This window comes from Calidris pugnax, unplaced genomic scaffold, assembly GCF_001431845.1.
Source record: "Calidris pugnax isolate Ruff unplaced genomic scaffold, ASM143184v1 scaffold11, whole genome shotgun sequence".
NCBI classification, from domain to species: Eukaryota; Metazoa; Chordata; class Aves; order Charadriiformes; family Scolopacidae; genus Calidris; species Calidris pugnax.
Genome location: NW_015090803.1, coordinates 9,138,854 through 9,166,420, shown reverse-complemented (window position 1 = coordinate 9,166,420; position 27,567 = coordinate 9,138,854). Strand labels below are relative to the sequence as shown.

At 38.6% G+C, this 27,567-nt stretch overlaps 1 protein-coding gene across 1 annotated transcript in view; it reads left to right on the top strand.

The window, feature by feature from the left end:
* Positions 1-27,567, top strand: part of CHN2 (chimerin 2) — a 166,717-nt gene that overhangs the window by 52,581 nt on the left and 86,569 nt on the right. Inside the window, exons 2-3 of the mRNA XM_014937819.1 lie at positions 16,546-16,584; positions 23,857-23,912. Coding sequence (XP_014793305.1) covers positions 16,546-16,584; positions 23,857-23,912 — 95 coding nt within the window. The remainder of the gene's footprint in view (positions 1-16,545; positions 16,585-23,856; positions 23,913-27,567) is intronic.

Sequence of the window (27,567 nt, the reverse complement as noted above, 5' to 3'; positions counted from 1 at the left end):
TTGCAGCTGAAATCAGAGTAGAGGGAGGGAATTCATCTCCCACTGCCTGCTCCAGAGATCTCCACTTGGAAATGTTGAAGGAAAGCTCCTGAAACTATTTTGACTCAATGCAACAGCAGTTTCTTCCCCGTACCCCTCTTCAGTGATGCTCTCAACAGCTAGCACTGATTTATGGTTGGACTAGATGGCCTTAATGGTCCCTTGCCACCTACATGACTCTATGATTTCCTTGCCCCGGTGAGGAGCACTGCAGCACTACAGGCAAATTTTTGTCAGATAAGAAATATTTCTTCTACTGAACTTTGTACTGAAGATTGGATTCGTTTACTTCTGTCTTCCTCTCTTTCTGCCTTGCCCCTGCTTTGCAGCAGGGTAGAGAGCTGCTTGTTTTTGAAACATGCTCTGTTATTTGAGGCAGCAGAAATATTTGTGGCTCATTTTAAGATGATGTCTAAAGGCCAGATTTGAACTGGCGTTCTGCTGCTGCACAAGGCTCAGGGCAGAGTGGCTCCACCCCGAGGAAAGCTCAGAGAGTCTGGGAGAAAGACTGTATTATTTTTCTCTCCTTATAGGGATGGAGAGTAATACAGGGAGCATTTGGAAGAGCTAGAAAGTAAACTCAATGTCTGAAGTTTCAGTACTCTCCTTTAATTGCAAACCCATCCTTTGTCTTTTCTAGATGTCAGGGTGATCAAAATAGTTGTAGTGAGTGTGTGAGATGGAGTACACAGATCACACTTGTAAAAATAAAACCTGAATCTTAATTAATATATAAGGTAAAGAAATCTAGATCTATATATTCTGGTAAATCGTGGAATCAGAATGGTTAGAGTTGGAAGGGACCTTAAAAATCATCTAGTTCCAACCCCTCTGCCATGGGCAGGGACACCAGATCATGTTGCTCAAAGCCCCATCCAGCCTGGCCTTGAACGCTTCCAGGAATGGGGCATCCACAGCTTCTCTGGGCAACCTGTTCCAGTGCCTCACCACCCACACAGTAAAGAATTTCTTTCTGATATCTAATCTAAATCTACCCCCTTTGAGTTTAAAACTGCTACCCCTCATCCTGTCACTGCACTCACTGATAGAGAGTCCCTCTCCAGCTCTCCTGTAGCTCCTTTCAGATATTGGAAGGCCACTATAAGGTCTCCCCAGAGCCTTCTCTTCTCTGGCTGAACAACCCCAACTCTCTCAGCGTGTCTTCACAGGAGAGGTGCTCCAGCCCTCTAATCATCTTTGTGGCCCTCCTCTGGACTCAGTCCAAGAGTATATGAGTGTATATATGAGCAGCATACGAGTAAATGTATATGCATATTCAGAAAAAAGGTGGATCTCGAGGAACTCTTTCAGCTATATTAGAATATAGCCTCTGGAAGTCATCCATTTTTAAATCTGATTGTATAGTCCTGATGTTTGGTCAGGGCTGCTATGTTTCACTTTTGTTATAGGCAAAGATTCAGGTTTCAGTTCTGAAAAGGGTTATTTTCACAATATTTATGGATGAAGGGATTGGCCTTAAACTGGATTTGAATTTAAAAAAAAAACACAATTGGAAACCTCTTTAAAAGTTAAGTTAAAAAGCTACCAAAATCCCAGGCTAGGAGCAGTATCAAACACTTGTTATCAAGTTAGATATTTATTTCAGTGATCAGCAGCATCTCTGTTCATCCAGTGGATAGTTTGGGGAATAAACTCCTGTAGTTCTATAGGTCATTTTAATCTTTACTGCTTTAGTGGTGCATACAAATTCTGTCATAGGAGAATACTTCTGTAGATCTGGACATGGGTGCAAAAATCAAGTGCTCTTTCAGTGCAAGAGTTCTGGACTGTAAGGGATAAATCAGAGAGTGGGTGGCTCTGGCTACTGTTAGATAATGCATGAATGAAATTATCATAATTGATAAACGTAAGTTCTTGATACTTCAGTGGGAAGTAGAGTACATTGCAGTCGGTGGTCCTGAGTTTACCAAGAGGAGCGTGAGAACCATCTGTTGTTATCACCATGGCCACTGGGATTTCTGATCTCATGATGCTTATGTATAATTCTGGACAGCCCTTTGGCTGAAATAAATCACTCCCACCCTACTGAAATCAATGGAGCACTTTTAAGTTTTATAAATCAAAATTTGGCACTCTCTTATATAAAAATTTTTTTTGAGTTGGAATATCATGGGGGTCTCAGTTGTAAGCTGCATTCATTTTTTACCTCCTAGCAGATATTTCTTTTGTATTGATTATGCTACTTTATTCCACTTTTTGATAAATTTAAAGCTAATATGTATTTTTTAGCGCTTTTTACCTTAAACCATGCCAGTATTTGTCACCTGTTGTTCAGAAGACAGTAAGGATAGTCATTTAGATGCAGAATAAGTGGTGCGGGAATGTAGGTCTAGGATATGCAAAAAGTAGTGTGCCTGCTAGGCTAACATTTCCGTACAGCAGCAGGAGCAGTCAAGGCACAGTTCTGAAATCCCAGTTGGAACTGGTGAAAAAAGACACTTGTACTTTGAAGGACATTACAACTTAGAGTTGAATCTGTTTTAGGACAAATCGTAAGAGCTGCACAGGCTTTCTTCAGAGCTGGCATCAAACCATTTTGGCACCTAATCAGTCATCTCTTCCATTGTTATAAAACCACTGGAGCAATTTCAAGTGAGTGTTTTCAGATTAACATTTGTACAAAATGGTCCTATATTAAAAGTGCCTGCAATGCATTTCTTGGGGAGGTGTGATTTGCAGCTAATGATCACAAAGCACCACCTCATGTTGATTTTTTGTTAGTGCTTTTGCGCACTTCCACTGGGTTGTTAGATGGAAGCTCACATTTCAGGCTCCTTTTAGCCAAGGGTTATGTCATCGTAAATTGTCTGCGGCAGAACTTGGCGTTCTCCTGAATTTCACTGTCTAATGGCACCAATCGTGTGCCTCGTGGACCTCATCAGATATACATGACTGCTTTTAAATCTGGCCTCCTCACTCCATTGGGGACTGAGTTTTGGACCCTAATGAGTGAGAAGCTGGGAGGAAATGTGGTTCTTCTAGACGATAAATTAGTTTCAGAAAAGAAGCATTTCTCCGTTGAAAATGTTTACCGTTTGGGGACTCTGAACCAGACTTTGCACAGCAGTGGTGTAAGTAAATTGACTGGCATCAGATAAAATGAGGCACTGAAATCAAGCTGCCGAACGATGGGGTATAGGCATCTCTTTGAAAATACAGTGAAGTCAGGTGCTGTTCTGTGGTGCACCTTAGGCAGGGAAGGATATGCTCAGGGTGAGCTGCTTTTGAATAATTCACTCTTCAATAGAAATAAGTTATTACAAAACCTTGATCCAGAATAATTTTATTATTTATGTGATGTGTCACTTCAATAAAAATGTAACATAAATGTATTGAGGTTGTTTTTTCTCATGGTCTCAGAAGGAGCTAAATCTCCACCATTTTTCTTAACATTTATAAGCAAAGCTTCCTAATGTAATAATAAATCAGCTGAAGTTATCCCTAGTGTGTTTGTGTGATGCTCTGTGCTTCTTAAATTATTTTCGGTTTTTTTTTTAGCACCATCTTCTTCTGTTTTCTATTTATCTTTGCAATGTATTCAGATGAAATGATTCTCTTTATAGTTAGAGGAGGATGCTGTGACTGGTACTTATGACTCTGACACGGATAGCCCTCCTGTTACCCTTTTGCTTTTCCATCCCTTTTCCTTATATCTGTTGGATGCTTGCCTCACACTATAATCACAAGCACTTTTAGGTCAGCAACTGCTGCGTTTTATTTTTAAACTGTACTTGTTAGCAGTTGGACATAACACCAAACCTGATTTTGGGTTCCAAATGCTGCCATAATGGGAATATTTAATGATAATAAAATGCTTTGCTTCGGTCTCATTTGGAGTTCCACCTAATCTGACTAAGCAATCAGCAGTTAGTAGGCAGATCTAAATGAAATATTATTACTCTATAAAACTGTTTAAATTTGAATAGCCTTTTATTTAAGATGCATTTTTCCAACATTTGGTCTGCTAGGCAAAGTATATGCTGTAAAAGAAGCATTTATTGCTGGCTTGTAAAAATAAAATATAATATTGGTAAGTTAGCTGGAAGCTTGTGGATATTCTAAAAAGATGACAAGGTAAGATAAGCAGTAGAGCTAAGCCGAAATTGCTCTGGAGGTCTTTCTGAATAGCTGTCAGTTTTATGTTCTCCTAACACAATAATGGGCACTCCCAGGAGGTGGGAGTCTCTTGGGATAATTATTCTTCTGAGGTTTAGATTGGTTTTGCTATGCATTTTCCACAGATGGGTAAGACTGCCTTATAATTATTCTCCTCCTCTTTCAGTAGATTTTTCTAATGTAGAAATTAATAGAATTAATTTTGTATACATGCACTGTACTTACGTTACCTAGCATATTAATGAATTTCAAGCAATATTGAATCCTATCAGATGGCAATAGTAAGTGGTCTGGTTAGCTTTTATCTTACAAATTGGATTTAAATCTCACTTTTGAGATGTGTTTCTTTTTAATATTCAGGTCTATTTTTCTACTGTCATAAGCAGACATATTTACTCTGTCAGCGTGGTTTACCTTTAACTATCCTTGAAAATAACAAGCACAAGAAGTAGAAGTTTTAAATAAATGTGTATTTTATAATTGTTGAATATTTTTATAGTTCCTGGTGCACGAAGCTGACACAGTTGCTCACTATCTCTCTCTGAGCATCAAATAATGTTGATTAAATGAAGGAAAAACTTGGCAAAAACTCAGCTTCATTTGGGGTGGCTTGTAGGGCAGCACACTGTCTCAGTCATTAGTTACAAACCTTTGGTGTTGCCAGTAAACCCACAGCCAACCAGCAGCCTCAGCCTCTGGATTCTCAAGAAAATCTGTATTTCGGAAGGTTTAGCTACAAGGATGATCTGACAAGCTCCGACACGCTTTCCTGTATGATATAGCAAACGTATAGGAAAAGCAGGAAAATCTTTTTAAAAAATGTTTCACGTGCATTGGTGTCTTTATAAGATGAAATATCTATCCTAGCTTTGGTGGTGTCATCTTTTTACCCAGCTTTCTTGTCTCCCAAGATAAGAGCAGAGCCGCAGAATGGTGGTTGCTACCAAGCTTGCAGTTCTTGCTCAGCACCAACCCTTCCCCTTAGCTTAAAAAAAAAATGCATCGTATCTCTTTGGGGATTTGCCAGATCTTTCCAAAGAAAGACTGGAATTTGTTTTCTTCTCCCCTCTCTGTGCTCCAGAGTAACATTAGTCAGTTATGAGTCTGTGAGCGTGTAGACACACGTTCATTATTTGGGAGTCAAAAAATACTGGAACGCGAACCTTGTTTTGTTAGATGAAGACTGGTACGTTATCAGAGGAACAAGGCTCTTGTTGGTTTCATTACTGGGAAGCAATTGATGGAAAGCATCTTTTTTATGCTCATAGCTATTCATCTGGCAGCGTACTGGTACCTCCACTGGTGCCTGGTGAGCTTAGACACAGGGACAAAGCATCTCCTGTAACTCTCCAGTGTGTTGAGTCGGCTTTCATCGTCAAGGCTGTGGTTATGTCTCGGCATTTAAAGAATTCTGACTCATTTAAAGGGGAGACTGTGTCATAAGGGTCATAAAGATCAGCTGCTGATTTTGGCCCACAGAAAATAAATGAGGGTATCTGAAATCTAAACTTTATCATTCAGAGTATAAATCACAGTAGAACATGTACTTGCTTACTGATACTGTATTGAATATTAGTTATTATTTAACTGCTGGAAGCTTATAGCAAATATATTTGCTAAGCTTTTGATACATACTGCTTCTCTTCCCTGTGCCATGAGTTATACTAAATATTAGTGTGCCAAAACCATTGCCTTATTCATAATTAATTGACCTTACATAGTGTTTTAGTGGGATGAGTTAGTGGGTTCGTTCCAAATTGTGGCACCTGTGTGTATCTTTAAAAATAACTCCAAGGAAGAGGATGGTTTTTTCATACTGTACTGATTTTATGATCAAAGATCTGGTGGATGAGCTTTTAACTCAGACTGTCTTCTGACCATATTCGCAAGATAAGTGGGATGTAGCGGGGTGAAAAACAATTCCAGAAAACTTACTGAGAAAAATTTTACTTTCTCTTTCCTTTGTAATTTATTTATGTAAAAACAACCAGCTTATCTCTGGTTGTACAGAAGCAAAACCCATTTTTGCATGGGAATTACTGCTTTAACTGCATTTGATTTACTTATCACATAATAAGAAGCTTCATGTGTTCTAAGACACTTAAAATCAGCATTCTTGTGTTATATGCATCTTGAAAATTTGCAAAGTAGCAAATCAGGATATTGGCCAGGCTGCAGTCACATTTTCCTTTATACATTACGGGTGGCTAAATTCTATCCTCTTACTCAGTGCCACTGGAGGCACTTGTACATCTGTTCTATGAACACCGTTTTGGATTTGTTTTAATTTGATGATGAAAATGTTAGAGAGACATGGGGTTTGCCTCATATGACATGTCATTAACCAGTATTTCTCTAGGGAGAACGCAGTCAATGTTGCAAGTTGCAAAGCAAAATTGTCACCTGTGCCCAGAAATGGGATATTTTGCACAGCCCTGTTGGTTAGTTTGACAAAACTTGTGAAAGACCTAAGTGTATTTTAAATTTTATAGTGTTTCATACCAGGTATTTTGCAAATATACAATACTGTAAGTACTCATTATCAACTGTAAAAGTGCCAGGCTGTAGTAAAAAGCTCTTGGAAGAATTACAGACTTCCACAAGGCAATTAAAATTCCTACTGAGTAAGAAAACAATGCATAAACCATATTCTTCTGTGGTGAAATAGTCCATGATAGTTTTCTAGCGATTTTAAAGACTGGTAGTAAATCTTTTATTGCTAAGATTGTAGGGAGAAAAGTGATAGACCTTTCTAAGACATAAGAATCTTGTCAGCATAAACTTATTATTATGGAACCAAATTTTAAGAAGATAAACATTTCTCTGTTATTTAGATCCAAATTAATAACTGCAGGAACAGCAGTACTGAGCAATTAAATGGTGAGTGGTGATATAGTAGAAAAAACTTGTGAAGTGTTTGTCCATTTGTAGAGCGTATTTGAAGAGGTGGGTGCCTCAGTAATAGCTGACATTGATTAATCAGAACTGTTTTTAAAAAAAGATAAAGTGAAGGTCCAGAAACTAACTCTGCATAAAATAATAATTCAGTTGGCCTTGAATGTAAGTGACACGCTTAGGTCTACTGAAGACTAATTAAGTCCACCAAAAGACCATTATTAAAAGAAAAATGTCATGGTTTTGTAATAGGGAAAGTACACAGGTAGAGTATTGCGTCTTATCCCAGGAGCCCTGATTATTCGGAGTTTATCAGAGAGCTGTGGGAATGATTAATATGCTGTGCAGGTGGGTGGTGTATTTCCTGTTTTTCGTGCTTTAATGTATAGAAACAAATATTGCAGCAAATACTACAGGACCTGTAAAGGAAACCAAAGAAAGATCTAATTATTTGCTAACTGTTGATTCTTCTGCGGGTCATTGGGCACGCTCTGGATGGCAGAGAGAGTAGTTCTCATCTCTGATGTCTGGGGCTTGTAATTGTGTTCAGGCTGCAGAGTTCAGTAAGGTGCCTGGTGTGTGCATAGCCCCTGCACCGAGTACAACGCATTTTGTGATTTTTGTAAGTTACCAACGTAAATTCTCTGAATCGCATGGCTTTGCTGAGCGAGATGAATTACTGGGTTTCTACTTTATTCCGAGTATGGGCTTTCAGCCTTTAAAAATACTTACACTTCTATATCCAGAGAAAGGCGAACGCAGAGCTAGAGGGGTAAGATGGAGATGATCTCTGAAAAGCTGTTGGGCAGCCTCCACAGTCAGCTGCAGGACCAGGACCGCCTCATACCCTTGAATAGTCAAAAGCAAACACTTGCGCCCTTGCTTAGAGAGATGATAAAATGACACATGTCAAAAATAGCAGAGCTACCAAAAGCAATGATTTGGATTTTGCTAAAGGTTAATAAGTTTTCAGGGAATGTGTTGGCTCCTTTGACAAGGCAGATAAACGGGCATCATGTCAATGTATGAGTGCATTTCTGGAACAGGGAATGTGCTGACACTACTTCAACATAAATGCTCTAATTGAAATACTTCACGGTGACCCTTTTAATGCCATTTTTTGGCATTATTGTGGTTATTGCAGTCACGTGCTTTTTCATACAATGCCTGGACTGTTTTGCTGAGTCCAGGGATCACTGTCTGGAGGGTTGGGTTTGATTTTTTTAGGATGCAATACGTAAATGACTGGAAATACATTGCCCCATTCTGCACGGTGATAAAATTACTTCAGCGGAGCTGTTCTCGTATACGCCAACTGATTATCTGGTCTTGATTTTTAGCCAGGAACTAACTGGTCATTAGAAGCTTAAAGTATATCAGTGTAAGATAGGAGGTCTGCTAATGTGTTGTGATTTAACTTATGTCATCTGTTTATTCCTACCAAAGAAATGTCAGTCTCTCAGTCAGGCAGAGCCATGATTGTGCCATTTTAATGTCTTGATACTTCTGGTTTATAGATTTAAAACATGAAAATATGAAAATAACAGTTTTACATTTTAATTACACTGCCATTAGTGTTAAAATAGAGAATGGTAACAAGCATTGGGGCGTAATTTTTAGTGACCAGATTAAATTTAATGGCAGCCGTTAACTCAAACAGATTTTTGGCAATCAAGCATGAAGGTGATATTTTGTGATTTTTTTTTTTTTCATTGTCTACCTTTCTAGTTTTCAGACCCAAGCCTTCAATGACTTGCATGAGGCAATTCTTCATTGTTGCTCTGTGAATGAAATGTTCAAAACACCTAAATCACAGCTACTCTTAAAAGCCACCCATGGTCATATAGATTCAGTGTGATGTAGCATTAAAAGGGACCTACCTGCCTAAGATTAGGCAGCATGAATACCCTTCTGCACTCTTAAATCTTGTAGATTTCCCAGGAAATATTTAAAGCATTGGGAATATTTGCATCAGCTCACTTGGACCCCTGTCGGGTTCTCGGATTTGCTCTCTGGAAGAGCCTGTTTAATTCTATTTCTTGGGCCTCACATGGTAGCCCTAAGCAAGACTAGTCTCCCAAAGAGACTTCTAAAACTAGGGTTGTACAAAAACTCTTCCATTTTACCTTCCTCTATTGCTATTGAGAACCTTGCTTATTTCTTCTCTCTTGTACCAAATTTTAAATGATGCTTTCAACACTTGTAATCCTCTTTAAATCTGTGCAGAAAAGAAAGGCAGATTCTTTAATTAAATGGGATATTGCTCCAATTGGATGGTCCTAGCTGGCTAATACCCCTCACCAACTGCAGAACATGGCTCCTCAAGCTTTTTTTCTACAAGTTTAGCTGGGGATTCAAATAATTCAAATCTCCTGTGATCTGCTGGAGTAGGTCCCTAATAATTCATTTCTTTCACAGTCGTATTTTATATGCTACTTGATAACACTTCTAAATTATTAAATTTACCTATTTGCTTGATCTTTCATCCGCATTTTAGTAGAACAGACATGTGCATTAAACAAAATTATCCATGGACTGTCTACCTGTCTGTTAGTGGAAAGACACCGTTTTGAAATCTGAGGCAAAAACAGGAGAGCGCACGATTTGGAAAGTCTCTGATTTGTAGAACAGATGAAATGAGCTACCTTTATGGCAGTGGCTTCTAATAGCAAGTTTATGGTAGGCAAAAGCAAAAGATACAAAATAGCTGTCAATTTATATTGTGGTTATTAAAAGCTTACTGTTTCAGTCTAATTGCTGTGCAAGAGAGAACTCCACCCCTTTTGTGAGCACTTTTTGACATTTTAAATTACATGCTATTGCTGAATTTTTTTAAAAAAATAGAACAGCACAGTGGGAAGCACCCATCATCTGAATTAATATACCAATTATAAACTATGTTGCAAATAAACAATTTGATCATTTCTGTTTCTGTGCCTTACACTGTGAGTTGAAGTGTCTCATTAAAACAAAAGCTGAAGTCTCATTCTGTATTTTAGCTGTCCATGTATCAGTGATGAGAAAGTTCAGCAATAAAGCTGGCAAGTACTGGCTCCTCCATAGGCAACTGTGCGTTCTGAATGAAACATTAAACTGAGCTTTTGACACACTGAAATGTTTCAACAGCTACATCGCTAATTATTAACTGCAAGAGAATTAATTTTGCTTTTCAAAGGAACAGTGACTTTTCAGGAGTTAAAGAGAGGTGCTCATTTGACAGTATGATTATTTGCAACTTAAAAAATAAGAATGTTCTTTCTCAAAGTGTAGTCAGACATGCCTGCAAGGACAGTTACTGGATGTAATAGGAGTAATCGTAACGCCCAAAGGTATATGCCAAGTGACAATCAAATATAGGAAAAAGTGCCTATTTGAAATAGTTTGCAAAATGACTGCAATGTGAGATAGTTGCGTATGCATATATATTAATTGGCGAAAGGGCAAAATAAATGAAAATAGCCCTTTGCCATCCACAAGATTAGCCATTAGGAGTTCAGATGAGATGAAAATGAGCTTCACTAATTGCTAAGTTTTAATCACATAGTGGAAACTAAATAATGCAGTTATGTTTTACGTGTTGAAAAAGAACTGACCTTATCAAGGAGTTCTTTCACTTTAATCTCCAGCCACCAGTATATGCTGAGGACTACCTGGTTGGGGAACAGCTTCAAAGAAAAGGACCTGGAGGTCCTGGTGCACCCCAAATTGAAAATGAGTGCCCAGTGTGCCCTTCCCTTGAACAAGGCTGGTGGTGTCCTGGGCTGCATTAGGAGGAGTGTTGCCAGCAGGTCGAAGGAGGTGATCCTTCCCCTCTGCTCTGCACTGGTGAGGCCACACCGGTTCTGGGCTCCCCAGTACAAGAGAGACATGGATATGCTGGAGGGAGTCCCCCTATGCAGGGATTGGAGCATCTTTCCTATGAGGAAAGGCTGAGAGAGTTGGGACTGTTCAGCCTGAAGAAGAGAAGGCTCAGGAAGGTCTCATCAAAGTCTATAAAAGCCTGAAAGATGGGTGCCAAGAGGACAGAGCCAGGCTCTTTTCAGTGGTGGCCAGTGACATGACCAGAGAAAATGAGCACAACAATGAAACACAGGAGGTTCTGTCTGCACATCAGGAAACACTTTTTCACTGTGAGGGTGACTGAGCAACGGGCACGGTTTTCCCAGGAAGCTTGGGAAACCTCCATGCTTGCAGATATTCAGAAGCCATCTGGACGTGGTCCTGGGCAGCCTGCTCTGGGTGACCCTGCTTGAGCAGGGGGTTGGACCAGATGACCTCCAGAAGTGCTTTCCAACCTCAACCGTCCTGTGGTTCTGTGATGTCCATCCCCATTATAGTCAATTGTACAGTATAATTCTGGCTGTATGAAGAATAATATAGGAAAAATGTATGTGCCTGAAGAGTACAAACACACACTACTTGAGTAGCCATTTACTCAACAGTTATATGTTATTGTTATATATATAATTACATGTATAAAAATAAGAAAGTGTATTTAATAATGTAAACTAACTTAACGTTTTGGAAACAAAGCTATAAATATGAATGTGTGTATGTTAAAACTATGAAAAATCTCTTTAAAGGAATTATACAAAAGGCATTAAAATACTAATAATTATTAGTCCTGATCCTGAAAGTAACAATAGAAGATGAAAAAATTAGTAACTAGACTTGTTCATCTGGTGAATCATTTATCTGCACCCTGCCAGTAAACCAGTGGCTTCCAAATTCGCTCTTCTTGCACACAAGGGTCTTTCCTTGCACACGCAGGTCATAGTTTTAAAATTAGTTATTTCTGGAGAGGAAGTCTGAACTTCAGACAATGGTGGCAGAAAATCGAGGCTCAGGCAGTTCTTCCAAGGTGAACTGCAGAATATTTTTTATAATCCTACAGTACGGACAAAGGCAAATCTTTTTTTTCTACTGACTATAAAGAAATTAGCAAAGAATGATGATCACCTATTGGAGCTGTCCTGCTACTAGTCTGCATAACTCTCTACTACCATAGGAATCATTAATACATTTTAGAATATCTAGAACAGGGTGTGGTGTATGGCTACAGTGTGGATATTTGTTACTGTTCCTCTTAGAAATGTTACTTTTAAGTCAGAAATATTTCATTCACGTGACATAATTTGTGATCTTCCCTGTAAAACAGTTTCCTGTTCCCAGTACGTTACCAGTCTGGGTGTTCAGAAGAAACAAAGTTTTTGCTTAGTTGGTACTTATTAGACCTGCTTTAGCTATGTCAGTCCCAGTGCTGGTAGCACAAATCCACAAGCACTGGCATTACATCATCATCTTCACAAAGTACAAGGAAGTAGTAAAAAGCAATTCAGTCATTCCAGTGTCTTTCATAACTACAACCAGAAAGGTATCACCTTTGGTACAGAGCCAGGCACGGTGAAGAACAAGGTTTAAAGTCCATGGATAACTTTACTTACCATATAATTACCGTAAACCCATTTCTCAGAAATTGCTTAAGAATGGCTCTGAGTAATGTACAAACCATTTACCACCCATCATCTACAGAAATGCTGTCTTCATGTTTCTTTAAAAATAAATCTTACGTGGTTTTGCTTTTTATCTGGCTGCTTAAAGCTCTGACAGCTTTTCAGTAGTCCCTTCCCTGTAGTCTTTTTACACTTACTCATCTCTACAGTGCTCCATCAGCTTTATGAAAATATTATATTCCTAAGATGCTTTTCATCCTTGCTACTATGAAGAGTGAAGCAAATTAAGTGAAGAACTAAACTGCTTTTCCTTACTCTCACTTTCCAATTCCACAGTATCATTTTTGGTTTGACAATTTCCTCCAGTATCTTTTTGTATCAATTATGCATGCAGTGAGAAACCTTCTGGTAGCTGTAATATTTCCCTAGAGTCAGTATTCGCCATTCCTTTTGCCTCTCTGTATAGCATAAGTTCTGGTTACTTTTTCAGCTCTAATAAATATTAACATTCTCAACTGGTATTTTTCAAAGCTTTCACTTAACAATATTGCTGTAATATTGTTCATGGAAGTCTCTCATGCTTTTTTCCAGTTCTGGTCTTTCCAGTGAGTACTCCTTAGCTTTTCTGGTTTTGCTGAGGTCATTTCTTATACAGTATTGGTAAGACTTGAAATAATAAAAAAGACCTGAACTTCCGGACATCTGTAATTCTTTTACAGTGAGTCTCTCTAGACTCAGAAAGATATATTGTAGTTGGCCCTGGAACATTTTGTTGAGCTTTTCAGAACTAATACTCATTTTGTGCTCTGTGTTTCTTCTGTGACAACTGCTTTCAACCTTGTCTTTAGCTGGCCCAGTTTCTGAATTTAGACGAGAAGTCACTGTTGAAAGTGCGAACCCTTCAAGAAGACAGCAATAGGAGAGATCCTGTCTTGTCACCTCAGAGTACCTCAGTGAACCCTCTTTCCCATGCTGCCAGTCACAGTCATTATAGGCATTATGATCAAAGTTCCTCATAGGAACATCACTTGATGAGAGATCTAGGCAGGGTCTTTGTCATTTGTGCCAAGTTTAAGTGATTGATTTACTGATTGATTAATTTCTGCTAAGGTTATCTAAACTGAGGTCTGTGGTCCTTGCTGAGGCTGTAACCATGTGCAGAACTGAAGGTAGAAGCTGCAGGAGCTGAGGTGCTGTGTAGTAACTGAGATGACCACCCAAACTATTACTGGCAACTTCTGTGAACCTGCTGTGTTAAGTCTAGTGATGGAGAGTGAAGCATAATCTAATTAGTAGAGCTACCTTACAATAAAAGAGGACTAATATGAAAAAAGAAACAGAATAGAAATCTCAAAAAAGGTCAAATAGTAGTAATCTAGTCTGCTCAAGCAGAGTTTGCCTCGTTTGTCCCCTTTCTTAAGAAGGGCTGAAGTTTAGTCTAATCTAGTCATCCAGGATCAGAATGCTAAGACTGTATCATAACAGGAAGAAAGTCAATGTATTTCTGATGACTCAGACATGGTAATTGCTGCCCTGAGGGTAATTTCCACACTGACAGCCGAGCAGAATGGCATCTTTGGCTGTACGTGGCCCTTGTATAGACAAGGGCCCAGTGGCCTCCTTCCGTAAAGGGAGCAAGAGGTCTATATCTGGGCTCCCTTAACCATCTCCCCGATCCTTAAGCATGACCTGTGTCTCCAGGTTGTATTTAAACTACTTGTTCTTTATTCCCTACAAATGGATGCCATCAGATGTCATGCATGATAGCTTGACGATAAATAGTGTTAGTACTACCACCTACATGGAGTTCCGTGCCCTGGGATTTAGGGACACGTTGTCAGCTGAAGGGATCACAGAGGATGTTGCAGTGCCTCCGACGGGCCAATGTGGAGCTGGTGACCCATGATTTTCCTCCGGGTGTGCTGCCCTTAAGAGTTATTTTAGCTATTGAAGAATGGTTCTGTCTGCTTTTCCTTGGGCTGACAGATTCATAACCGTGACAAATCTAACCTAATCATTGGGAGTTTTGTTTTATGACAATCTCCTGGATGAGTGTTCTTCACCTAGGCTGCGGTGTTTCCACACTATCAGTCTGTCTTAAGCTAATGAAGTACTTTATGGCCACTCGTAGATCAGTTTTCACTGTTCAATTTACTGTGCGCTTTATAATTAATTTGGAAGATGAAAGCAACAACTGATACTTGTTTGGTTTTCATTGTTTCTCCCACTATTATTTCCTTTTTCGAAGTCACAAGTACAGATAATTAGATATTTGTATTATCTCAATGTTTCTCCTGTTGGAAAAGTATATTAAGTGAAGAAGCAAAATCAGAAATCCTCTTGCCATACTTCACAAGTGTGACAGAGGAATTTAATGCACAATATTATGGTGTTATGGTAAACTATATATGGAGCAGCAGATGTATAAGAAAAAAAAGAGTAATATATTACTATTATAATGTGAGAGGAGAAAAAATTAGTCAGCTCTTGCATGAATAAATTTCACTGGTCTCATGAATAACTTCATATAATTTAAAATAATCCTTCTGTATAATGAACTTGCAAGCTAATTACTCTTGGATTGCCACAGCACGGTATAACTCTGTCAGTCTGGGAGCATTCTAAAATTTGCTAAACTTGTGAAGTAGATGCAGTTAAAACTGGAATTGAATGGGTTTCCTGATCAGTATATCTGCAAATTGTCACAGGGTATTATTCCAGGCAGTAACTGTGATCATTGCTACATTTATCCTTTTTTAAAACAATGGAGTTAAAACTGGCAGATGGTAGTTAATGATTAACATGCCTAGTAAACAAACTTTAGCAGGGATATATTTAAAGCGGTTGTGTGTATATAAATAGACAGGGAGTGTGAGCTAGGCAACTATAATTGAATTACATTAGCATAACTTAAGTAGAAGTTTAGTAAATACCAAACACCTTAATTAACTTGCACAGTATTAGGAGGTTAATGACATACCCCCTGTAAATAACTCTTCAAAGTGTTTGGCAACAGGGCAGTTCAGAGCCAAACTAGTACCCGGTACCCCACCCTTTGTGGCTGGTGTATGGTAACTTATTTAACTCCTACCGCTCAAGCTTGGCCTCATACTGGGATTTCTGGAGGTTGAAGTAACAGCCTTTCTTGCTGGAAACCTCCCTGTGGAGTTGGACCATACCCTGGCCGTGCCCTCCATTTGCACCAGTCTGCCCCCCAGCCTGAAGAGCCCTGTGCTCGCTGGGCTATCAGTGCAGGGTGGGGGGCTTAGCTCAGGCTCTATAAATTTATATTTTTAAACACACAAGCTCTGCCCCCTGTGCCAGAAATTTGCTCAGCAGCATTGTATAACGCTGGCATAACAGCAGATACCGACTCTTTTTGTGCCCCTTCAGCCGATAAAGAAAATAATTATCTGTTTCCATTTGCAGGTTTTGCAGTCTTTCCTTTTTCTGACTTCTTAAAATTATTTTTGCTGATGCAGTTTCTGGAAAGTATGCAAATTTCATATTCTAGTCAGTTCAAGAAGTGTAATTGAACCTCATTGAAACTGTTGGGTCTGTGCATCAGAGTCCAGCCTGAGCTGTGCGTCGTTTTAGTGGCGTGTGTTATTCATTGATGCTCCTCCTAAAATGTTAATAGTGGGGTTAGAAGCCTGATTGAAAATCAGTAGTGATTTGTCTGTTTATCATGCCAAGTAAAGTAAATAAATACTGTAGTTACCAGTCTAGTTAATTATTTTAAAAATACTGGTGAGTCAGGAAACTATATGCAAATTGGTAAAAAATTAATTCCTGTTATATTTGAATAATTTGGAAAAAGCATGTTGGATCCACAAGTTGTTGAAATTTATATTCTTCTCTCGTAGAGGAAACTGTACTGTAAATGAGGTAGCATCTCTCGTGGGAAAGAAATGTGAATTTTGCTGACAAGCTGAGGTTTCTCAGCAGAAAAATGCACGCTGACAGTTTGACCCAGTGGCCAATTGACTGATTTCTTTCTCTCTTTTTACTTCTATTTTAGATGCTGAAGAATACCAGCCTCCAATATGGAAATCATACTGTGAGTATATGAGAAATTTGAATAATCTTAGTACCTTACCAAGGTGTCACTGTTAGGTCTGTTCCCTTTCTTTGTTCAGAAAAAAGACATAAATACACTAGGTTCTTGTAGAAATTACTGTATGGGACAGCAGCGAAACCTGAACATTTCTGGTTCTCCACGGCACAAGTGCAGCAGCAGGGTTATAAGCAGCAGACTGTCTGGGTTGCCTTACAATATGTGAATCGTGGGTTTCCTGGGTTCCTCTGATGAGATTTTCAGGAAGGATTCCGGAGGTGGAGGTTAAGGCTTCATGTGTTTACTACAGGTCAGGCTTTAGTATACTTGTCTTTTTATATGGGTCACCAAATCACTTTAAGATAATAATATTTTTGATCCTGAGCAATAGAAGCTGATTTTTGAAGTGGTGGTTTAGAAGTTGGAGACACCATTATCAGTTCTTTGAACCTTCCTGTCTGCCTTTAGAAAAATCATTTACATTGAGTGCAGTGCAGAAGTGCATATTTTATGCTCTTTTGCTTTGTTCCAAATGTATTTTCTAATAAAGTAGTACAGATCTAAGAGAAAATATTGTCTTTTAACCCTTATTAAAGGTGGCCTTTAAATTTTATCTTTTTATTTTAAACTCTTACTGGAACTTTAATGAAACTGTAGCTTTGGGTGCGGAGGGGGTATTTTTGCTGTTTTCAGATAAAGAACTATCCTAAGTGAAAGTCATCTCTTTTATTGTGGCAACTTCAAATTCAGTACAGTGGCATTACCAAAATGGAACTACAAAAAGACAAGGATCACAGTACTTACATGCATGTACATGCATAATTTTAAAGACTGGAATAAACTTGTTGACTTCACTTATATGCACATAAAACTACCTTGCTGACTTCAAAGACATCACCTGTATGACATTCTGTCTCAGAATGGACTGGGATTTTTTTCAACCAAAATTTAAGTATGCCATTTAATTACAAAAATTGGTTCTCACAACACTGTTTTCTAGAGACTTGTTGTTGTTATTATTGCAGTATTTTGAATGTATAAAAAAAACCTCCTCAAAAGTCAGCAAGAGTGTATTGATTTGAGTTGGACCATTCCAGCGTACTTTGCTGGACACTTGAGCTGGTGTTTTTGGAAGAGGAACGTGGCTTACTCAAAAATCAATGGAAAATCTCCCATTGACTCTGATGAGAGCAGGATTTGAAATGACAGATGTTTCCTTTTTTGCAGGAAATTTTCATTAAAAAGTCAGGGAATAAGCACATGCCTTTACTTGCCTTCTCTTAGTTGTCCCACTGGTGCAGCAGACAGATCACTACACACAGTAACAAAGTTTGGTTACTTTTGCCTGATAGCTTACACATAGTCCCAGGAAACTTTTTTAAAAATTTACAAAAAAAAAAACCCAAACCAGAATGAACTAATAGAATATGAATATATAATTTCCTATTCAGATATATGTAGGATGCCAGTATTGTGGTATTGACAAAGTCATGGCCTCAGCATCTGAACCTCATGCATGAATGACCTTGGAAAAACGGAGACAGCTCCAAAATGCAGAATATAGTTTAAGGTTACAGAGATTTGCTGCTGAGACTGCTTAGCCACAGACATATGTTTTTCATTGCAATGTTAGGTAATGTATGCTTCTTCACTCAGCTAGAAAAATCCCAATCTGGTAAATTAATTATAGAGGTTATGTCCAGTGATAGCATTAGTCTATGATGCAGTCTACTGTCCTGTCTCTTCACAGTTTTAACTTAGTGTATGTATTATTTCACTCTTGGCAGTTTGTCTTTACTGCTAATTTAACAATTATTTTCAGTGCATTTTAGCTTGTAACTTTTAAAGTTTGCAAACATACTATTAAGATACTTTGCATACAGTTTTGATGTATTTTTTAAGTCCTGGATAAATTTGGGTACACAATGTTGCCTTTTATTGATACCATGATCAAGGCTTCAATCCTTCTAGCTTCTTAGCAGAGGCAGACTTTCCTGTTTTTAATCATTCAAATAAACACTATTGCACATAGCCATGGGCAAATGCTGACCAAAGTGGAACAGTTTTCAGAATCCAAGCTTTACTCTTTGCCATAATGTACAGGCTTGTTTCAGCTGTATTTGGAAAAGATAGACACTTCTGATGCAGAAGATTCTCACTTAGAACGTTCATAGGTTTCTCAGATTACAAGGTTTTCAGACTTTTTCTCATAGCCCTGGGGCTCAGGGAATAAAAGAAATGGCAAGAATAATTTTGTATTACTAGGAAGGGACTTGGGAAAAAAATATGGAACGTACTAGCAGCAAGCAGTCTCTAGGGAGTGGGTTTGGTTGCATTTATACCTGAGTAACAGATCAACAAGTAAATATCCAATAACAGATTTCTTTTTGCAGTCTGCTGTATGTTAGGAATATTATATGAAATGACTCTTTGCCTTTTTACCGTCACTGAGGCAGGAGGGAAAGGAAGTTAAGAATCACAGATGTGGGCTGGCAGGGACTTCTGGGCTGAGCTGCTCTGACTTCCCACTTGCAGCACGACTCTTGTCAGCTCTAGAGCAGAACAGCCATGGCTTTCTCTAGCAGAGTCCAGAAACCCTTCAGGGATGGAGCCTCTGCCACCCTTGTGGGTAACCTGCTCCAGTGCTGCACTGCCCAATGAGAGCAGAACCAATAACCTTACCTGCTTCATGTGACAAGTAGGTAATTTGTTTGACTGCTGAAATAGTGTAGTCATTTTTGACTTCCAGCTACATGCTTGAGTTTTGAAGAGATGTAAAATCACTCTTTTTCTCCTTTCACCGCCATTGAGATTGGCATGTGCTAAGCAAGTCTAATGTCAATGCCACTTTAATGTTTATTTGCATTATTTAAGGTCAGTACGTTGGTGTGAAGCAATGTGGCAAGATGCAGAGCATCAGCTGATGCCATGCTTCAGCTCCTCACAAAGTTTCCCTGCCTTCTGCCTTTCAGCAAATAATAAGCACAGTGTCTGAGACTCAGTTTTGTTAGAAATTAAGGCTTTATTTCAGCCGGGCACTTAGGTTCCAAATTAAGCATGTGAGTAATCCTGCAGAAATAGGACAGCTCATATTGTTCAAGCTCTGCACATGGATAAATGCCTGACTGAGATGTGGCCGAGGAGGTAAAACTAAGGGACGCTGTGAAACGTTCTCAGAGAGAAGGCAGCGTGTTTCTTTGCTGCTATATGAAAGCAATGATACAAGTTTTTCCTCTCCGCTGGAGCATCACTGGACAGTAGTCATAGGTGAGTTAAAGGAGAAAGCTTCAGTTCCTGACACACTGCAGAATGAAAAAAAGTATGAAGACATTGGTTGTAGTCCTGCCCTGGCAGAAGAGGAGTAAGTGTTGATTTTTGCATGTCACCCCTTTGTTACTTACGCAGATCAGATTTGGGAATTAGACAGTTCTTTCTAAAACAAACTGTAGAATTTTCGTTATTCATCCCATGAGACAGACTTGTCCTCTAGAAGGAACAAAAGAGAGATATATATTCTAACTAGTTAGCTGACATCTCAAAGAAATGTTCCCCTAGAAATTCAGTAATAAATTAAGGTTTTGTTAACTTTCTAAGTTTGCAGGTGATTATGATGCTATGACCACGAGCAAACTATCTGAATTATGAAGCTGATAAAGATGTTCAAGTGCCAATTAAAAGCTACTAAATTTTTCTATTGCAGTACTGCATTTTGGTTTAATATTTAGTGTGCATTATTATTGTGCATTTAATTTGCATCCGATTCTGGACAAAAAGCTACTTCCAGTCTGATGCTGTTGTCTAAGCAGTAAGAATACATTTTGGTTTTGCATGCAGTTGATTTTGTATAAGGTTAATTTTCTCAGGGTTAAAATAATAATCATTATGTTGAAGTGTCATCTTTTTTTATGATCACAGTGGGGTTGTTTCTAGCCTGCCTGTCAGTTCTAAATGCTGGAGTAGACTGGGTCAGATGTTGATCACTGCTTACCACTGTATTAAATAAATGTGGTTTCCTATCATTTCAATTAACTATCTCCTTATACATTGGATTCTGTTTTAAGATTTTCAGAGCTGGAGGGGGGAAAATGAGACAGCAAGGCAAGGCTCGTTTGTCATTCCAGCAAGTAAGTGAGGGGCATGTGCTTTCTGAGCTCCTGAGCATCCCCTGGACTCTGCTGAGGTCTCGGCAATGTCAGCCAGAGTTTGAGTGCCCAGCACTTTGGAAAAAAGTATATAATGAAATCCGGCAGAGCTGCGGGATGTTCAGCACTTCTGAAAATGAGGTCACTTAATGAGGTGTCTACGCTCATTGGAACTTAGCTGTAGGGCACATTTTTCTCAAGTCACCTTAGCCATAATATTGCACTTGTATTCATAGCCCATTAGAAGGGTTTCATATAGCAATCATTGCAAGCAGAAACAGGAGAGAACCTTTCTAGGGAAGAACACAGCTTTTGGTAGGGTCACACTTGCTTTGCTCCTTAATACCTTAGTCTGTGAGATACTGCCTTTTCCTAGTTTTTCACTTACTTGGCCTTTCACTGTTTTGCCTCCTCCACCCTTGCCTTGCTCTGTGTCTTTTCTGGGCACCCCTGGCTGCTGGCACCTTATCTGTCCCTTCTGTTGTTTTTCTCCTGTTGAAATGCTTGCCTTCCCTTACCACAATGCCAGTGGTGGTTCTCAGTCCTTTCTTTCTGTTCCCAATCTGTCTTCTCTCCCTCTATGTAATGGTTCTGCATCTCTCTCCAGCAGTTCCACTGGCCTGTCTTTCTGTCAGTTTAATGTCTTTCAGTTTAAAGCTAATATGGCCAAATCTGAATTCTTTATCTTTCCCAGGAAACCATTTCCCATTCATGATGTTTTCTGTGATTACCACCATTCACAAGCTCAATCATGCTTGTTACCCAGGGCCATTTTCTCATCCTGCACATTTAAGGCAGCATATAATTCATTATTATTATTATTATTATTATTATTTATTTGTATAGTAATAATTTTACTACGTTTTCCTCTGATGTGTTTCTAAATCAGATATCTTTCACAGTTCAGATTATTGAGCAGATTAATTACCCATGCCTCTCTGAGAATGACAGCAACCTTTTCCAGTCTATTCAAAACACAGTTGTTAAGATGATTTGTCTTTCTTGCATTCATCATGAATCCCTGCACTGATTCATCCCACTGCATCCTATCAGCATCCAGTTTTTGTGTTTGCTTTCAAGTATTTCATATATCTGCCTTCTCCTGTTAGTCATTCCTTCCTTTGTTTTGTGAAATGCTGACTCCTCTCTCCCCCCTTGGCTTCTTCAGTGGTATCAGCCCCAGTGATCCTTTTGGTTATTTCAGAGAGCCCTTTGCTTTTTTCTTTTCTTATAAATGCAACACATCACAAGGTAGGCTTCATACGCATTCTTCAGACTAGCTTGTTTTGCACCACAGCTATCAAGGTTATCTTAGAAATAGCTTCACTAGCTTAATTTGCTGTCAGTTAATATTTAACTAGTTTGATTATTGGAAAATAGGATTTTTCAATTAAAATTAATAAATTGGGGAAATAGATCTTTTGCTTTAAATACAAAGTAATCATGTTCTTGCAATATTTTGAATCCTTGAAGTTCCTTTTCTTTGCTGGAAATGTATGGGGAAGAAAAAAGCTACTGTTTTCCTCTTGAATATGTTTAGTATTAAGCATCAGTAACTTGCTGAATCAGTAGTTAAGGTGATTTCAGACATTCAGAAATGGGCTCTAAAATCATACTATTGGGCTCCAGAATATTCAGTGTTGAAAAATGGTCTCTGATTTTTGAAGCAGAATTTTCATGCTTTGCTCAGCAATCCTTTTGGGTACACCAGTCATTCGATCAGAAAAAAGTAAAAGAAAGATTTTGAATCTTGCACAGTCACACAGCTGAAAGGTAAGAAAGACCACTAGTTACCATGAATCTTATGCAAAAGCATAAGCAGTGGGAGATCTGGCCATGCTGAACGAAGCAGGTTAAAATCCAAAACCTTAGTACAACTTCAGAGCTGGATCACATCCATATGCATTAAAACTGATAGGGAATGTAAGAAATCACGAACTCTCTCTCCGAGGAATCAGGGATGAAGGTTGGGTTGGGAAAAGGAGAGGTTATGGTTTCTTCTATTTCAACATTAGCAGAGAGCTTCGCCTCAAAGCTGTCACATCCCCTGAGTGACAAACTTAGGTGCAAGCCAAGGACTTCCCCACTTCTCAGGTTCCATCCCTCCTAGCTCCATTAAAAGAGAGGTGTGCAGAAGGTGTGAGAAGGTGCTGAAGAGTAACACCTACCATTTCAATCCACTTTCTGCAACAAAGCTTCTCTCTTTATCAAACCTTCAGGCATTTATATTCCTCCTATAATTTTGCCACCTTTTGGGGCATGGTTCTGAGCCTCATAAGCATTATGAAGAGGCCTGTCCTAGAAACTTGGTCTTTTAAAAAAAATTCATAGACACGACACGATCTTTCCAAATACAAGAAGGTCAGCATACAGGAGGCCCTTCTCGAGGGAGGCAATCCAGACCTCTGGGATTTTTCCTGGAGTTACGGAGAGACAGTCTGTCTGCGCTGGAATTGATTACTGTCATTGCATGTCAGCTCCCTCTCACGACTCTGGAGTGGAAAGGGAGGAGAGGATCTCATTAAATCCATGCAGTGAAGAGGCTGGGGGCCAGGGTTCAGCGACTACCCCTAGCCTCAGGTCTCTCTCCTCCAGCCCTCAGAAGATTCGCAAAATTGATCCAGGGCCATTTGAATAGGGCGTAATTGCTCTAAAAGCAATGTTTGCTTGCTCATCAGTAATTGCCAGCAAATCTTGAAATAAATTATAAGTTTGTGGTGAACCCTTTCAAACATGCTGAACTTTTTCTTGGCCTATCCATGAAAAACATAGTTGTTATTGGTAGGCATCCTGTTTTGAGTTGTTACAGCACAGTATATACAAAAATGATATTTTGTCCTGAGATACACCTACTAAATCTTTCTAGCTTGCCTTCTCTGGTGTAGAAATGCAGTAACAAGTACAAAAGGAGATAATACTTGTAAAAATTAAAACGTTGTTCTCTTTAGCTAGTTTGCAGGTCAACAACCAATTTTCATATAAATGACTTAGATACATTGGAATACCACCGTTTGCCCTCATTTTCTTTACCTCTGCAGTTTTCTCTGCAGCCTCTGGCTAAAAAGCCTAATCTGAATAAAAGTTTGTGTATGTTGCTGTCTTCTAATTATCTGTACATTTTTGTGTTTGACAGTGTATCAGTTGCAACAAGAGGCACCACGTCCCAAGAGAATCATCTGTCCTCGGGAGGTCAGTTCTTCTTTCTCTCTACCTTGTTAAATCTGATGAATTGTCAGCAGCATATGATTACCGAAAATCTTTTATACAGTCTGTGGGTAGTATTCACTTTAATTTTTCTAAGCCATTTTTTTTTATAATAATTTTTCTTAAGGTTGATTAATTAAAGCAGATTAGTATTTGTAATTAGGCATGAGGCCTCATTCTACTACTGGAAGTCTCTTCATTAGACAAATACTCATTAATCATTGCTTATTGTGCTTTTCTGTATACTACCTAAAGTTTTGTGTTTCCTTGTCAAAATGAAGATGTATTTCTTTTTGCGACTGCAGGATGCTCCAGTTTGTTGAATGCTTTCTGCTAAGGATTATGTTCAATTTAAAACACTGATCTGATAGCTGGAGAGCTCGGTTCTGTCACAGAAAATTTAAAGATTATAGGATATTAAGAAATCTATAGGGCTAAAGGTTTGGCTGAGTCATCTTGTCTCCCTGTTTTCTTTTTCTGTGTTTCTCTATTTCTACTTAGTTAAATATGTCAGTTCCTCGGCCTGCACGCCATAATAGTAATGGAAAACATATGTAGATGTCTATGCTCAATCAATAAAACTGTGATAGCTTTATCTTCTATAATGTCAGGGACAAATTTTGTGCAAATAGACATGTAATACTAGTAATAGAAATACTAAACGCATGAAGTGATTACATGAGGTATAAAAGATGATGTGAAAGAAGACAGAAACTGCGGTTCATTGGCGTGATATATAGCTCTATTCTCAGCCATCATGAGCTCTGACCTGCTTCCCCCACTGTGTGCCCAGCGAAGTAGGGCCCTAGCACAGCCTCTGTCAAATATTAAGAGACACAGTCTCAGAACAGTTTTACATGGGGCAGAGGGCTTTGTACCAAGGCACAGGCAGATTAAATAAGTTGCCCGGGGTCATTGAGAAGATCCATTGCAAAGCCAGGAATTGAATCCAGTTTTTCTGGGTTCATCCAGCGCCTTAACTAAAAAGCCATTGCGGGATTTGTTTTTTGTTTTGTTTTGGTTTTTTCCCAAGTGCCATCCACCACTTGTACCAGGGCAGGGAGAGCAGGGTCTTGGCCTCACACTGGAAGTCTTCAAGTCCTGTCAGTTCAGGATGGTCCCAAGACATAGACACAGGATGCTGAGGAGGGCAAGCAAAACACTGGAGTGGGTGAGGCTTCGTGTCATCCCTTCTCCCCGTCAAAGCTCAGGCTTGGGGAGAAGGAAGACGCTGTAGCCCTGTGGGACTCCAGTGCACGTGTGCTGAAGGGTTCTAACAAGACCTTCCTTTCCGAAATTCTCATACAAAACAAATGACAGGTAGGTCTTTGTGGCTGGTACTCTCTGAAGGAGAAGACATTCAGGTTTTTACTACGTGATTATCATGTAACAGGTATTAAACTAGTAGTTGTATAGCTGAAAATAGTTAAGGTAACTAAGGTAAATGATTTATTTACTTCCAGTGCAGCCTTAGAGGAGATTCTTTGTGTTGAGATAATAGTTTCTCTAATATTTTATTTCTCTTTTTCATACTGGAACTACTTTGAGGAAGAACTTGTCTTGAGAAACTCTGATTAATAAGAGTTGAATGCTTGGGAGCCCTTGTCTACACTTTGAACTCACTATTGTGGGTATATTCAGACTAAGTCATTTGTAAGTTTAATCCAAAATTTGTAGTACTAACTCAAATTAAAGCACTTTTTAGCTTGCTTTCATGAATTAAAATTAATACAAATCAGATTAATACAATTGCTTCTCCACTTTAAAACCACATTTTAAATTGGAGTAGCAATTGTGTTCATATTCTAGAAACAAGATTATCTACAGAAGTGGCAAAAATGTGTAATTGTGAACACTTTTCCACTGTGCTGTATTGAACGTGTTTCCTTAGACTCAAGAACATGTTATATACATCTGAAATTATCCTATACTCTGTTTTCTTGACGTTTAAAGACTTTATATATTTAGTTCATATTTAGGTCACTTCCAAAGATTTGCAGAAAGAAGCTAAGACTGTTTTATATTAACCAAATAAACATGTAATTGACAAAGCAGTACATAACAAAGTAAGTAAAAGATGTCTTATTCATATAATTAGGGTTTGGTTCCAACTAATGAACCATTTTTAGTGGCTCACTTGGCAAACTGAAGAGTCCTGTTTTGATTTGATTTTTTTTTAAATATATTTAAACAACTGAAAGTAAGAGACTTTATTCAGATAGGAATAAGAAGCAGTACAAATTCCTGGAAATGTGATCTTTGGTTGACTTCTTTTTACTTGGATTTTGAATCTTTGTGTATATCAAGTATATACCTGGTTCCTAGAAACACAGATTCTCTGACCCAACTGGCAGAAAATAATTCTACTACAACACCGATGATGTGCTTTATTTTTACATATAATTAGACCTTGCATATTCTTAACAGTGTCTTGGCCAAGCCAGTCTCAGGAACACACAGATTGTAACGCAGGTGGTTTGGGGTTTTTTTTCCTTCTTGATTCTAGTTTGACTCGGTGTAATCTGATGATTGTATAGGCTTGCTTCACTAAAGGTGGTGTCTTATTAATTCTAAATTTCTGTCAGCTATATAGAAAAATCTCGAAATCTAATTTTGTGTTATGTATGTGAAAATATATTAATCTGCAATATGAGAGTTACTTAGTATTCAACATGATGCTTATCCAACATCTGGAGAGCAGGTGTCAGTGGGATGTGCGAATGACAGTGGAAAGATTTATCTCTTCGTGTACGTATCATAGGAACTGGACTTTGTTGAGAGTGTTCCTTTGTATAATTTAGGATTCAGACTGCTTCAGACAAATGTAAAAAATGCAAATAATTTTAAATCCTTCATCCTTATGGGAAGATGTCTTTCATTCATAATTGCCAAATTCTGCACTGTTTGCAAGGAAATTCAAGCATCTGCTGCAAACAAAATCTGTAACACTGACAGATAAACTTGTGAAGGTTTGGGGTTGGTTTTTTTTTGTTCTCACTACTTGGCATTTTTCTCATTCCTCCATCTTTCCCATTGCTTTCTTCCACATTCCCTGCATTCATTTGCTCTTCCATTACTGCTCTGTTCCTCCATAGTCACAAGGGTTTTAGCCTCAGATCTCTGCAGTGCTACTACCTGATTTGTGTGTATTTCTTGATTAACTATACTGCGGAGACAGAAATCACCTTTCCTGATACAGAAACCACCAGACTAAAAGCTGGGCCTGTAAATAAAACATGAACATTTATATCTTTGTGTCTTTGAGCTCTGCTATCATGATTCTCCTTTTCTTTTTTTGCCTGCATAAATATCTTGTCAGCAAAAGCAGGTCATTCCTGCAATGGGAATCATATTGAATGAACTGTTAGGGCTTCAGGTATCTAACGGCTTTTAATTAATCACCACTGGCAGCGAGACTAGTGTGAATATCCTACCTTCTTGATAACATTGGATTTCTGCCAATATCCTCATTTGTAACCATATTCCTTCCAGCAATGTTTTAATGATTTATTTTTTAAATAGAAAAAGTTTCATTTAAAAGCGCCATTCAGGTGGAGGAGTAGCTTTTAAATATTGTGCAAGTATGATGATAGCCACCAAAGAATCAGATTCATGTTGTGACATAGTAATATTATAAAAC